The sequence below is a fragment of the Morchella importuna genome (genome assembly GCF_003444635.1).
Source record: "Morchella importuna strain M04M26 chromosome Unknown Morimp01GS028, whole genome shotgun sequence".
Taxonomy (NCBI): domain Eukaryota; kingdom Fungi; phylum Ascomycota; class Pezizomycetes; order Pezizales; family Morchellaceae; genus Morchella; species Morchella importuna.
In genome coordinates this window covers 582061-583056 of record NW_025763425.1, presented here as the reverse complement: position 1 = coordinate 583056, position 996 = coordinate 582061, and the positions used below count along the sequence as shown (strand labels likewise).

The window sequence follows — 996 nt, the reverse complement described above, 5'->3', positions numbered from 1 at the left end:
TTAACGATACGTCGTTGGCATCTCTTGTGCGTTAACAGGGGGTGGGGGCGGAGGTGACGCGGCATACTGCTGCTGGTGTTCGTACTGCTGTTGGGGGTTTGGCGCGGGGGTCTGCGGAGGCGAGATCACTGGCTCAGGCGACTGAGGATAGTAGCCTTCGTTAGGAACTCCCTGAGGCTGTTGCTGCTGATATACCTGTTGCGGGTAGGCAACGGGGTTGTGCTCTGGGTAGACCTGCTCTTGAACTGGGGCCACGGCTTGACCGTTCCCCATTTCATTGCCGTTGGGGTCCATGCCGCTGTTGTATTTTGCGCCGCGAAGATCTTTGCGGTTTTTGTGGAGAACGTAGGATGCGAGCGCGGTGGTGGCACAGAAGACGAGGCTATTGGAGGTTCGTTAGCCTGAGTTCAAGATGGGGATTATGGATCCTTTTGGTGATACGGAGATATCTTGGGGATTTGATATCGAATTATCACAAACCCCAATAGATCCCAGTACCACTAGTTAAGGTCCTCGCGAAGGAGCACAAAACTTACAAGCTGAAGAAAGCAAATACCCATGCAGCTTTAATCACGTTGCACGTGTTCCTCAGCCTAGAGCTAGCATAGGCGCTGCAGTTCTCATCGAAGATGCCGTTCCTCGACTCAAAGTCTCCCAATCCGGCCACCGCCACGAGCCATAGAACCACCAAGAACGCATCGGTGATGACAATTGCCAACGGCAGAAGCAAGTTGATATAGAAGAGCCCAAAGTTGATTGCTGCGTACAGCATAGAGAAGAGGCCACAAACAAGGACAATGTTGAATTCCCTGTGTCATCCATGTTAGTACTGGTTGATATAGAGGGAAGGTGTTGAGTGAGTGCATACCAGAATGACCGAGCACTGTAGGTATCAATGAGGTTGCCTGCCATACTGAGACATAAGAGGCCAAGGAGCAACTGAACACCTCGTAGGGCGAGTAGTGGAATTTCTGGCCAGCGGGTATCTTTCATCAT

At 51.7% G+C, this 996-nt stretch overlaps 1 protein-coding gene across 1 annotated transcript; it reads right to left on the bottom strand.

Moving 5' to 3' along the window:
* LAJ45_08266 (uncharacterized protein) lies at positions 1-996 on the bottom strand (the record flags this gene model as incomplete). The annotated part of the gene is made up of 3 exons (XM_046117817.1): positions 1-382; positions 537-809; positions 869-996. The coding sequence occupies 3 exons, from the start codon at positions 994-996 to the stop codon at positions 1-3; spliced, it is 783 nt and encodes a 260-aa protein (XP_045969104.1).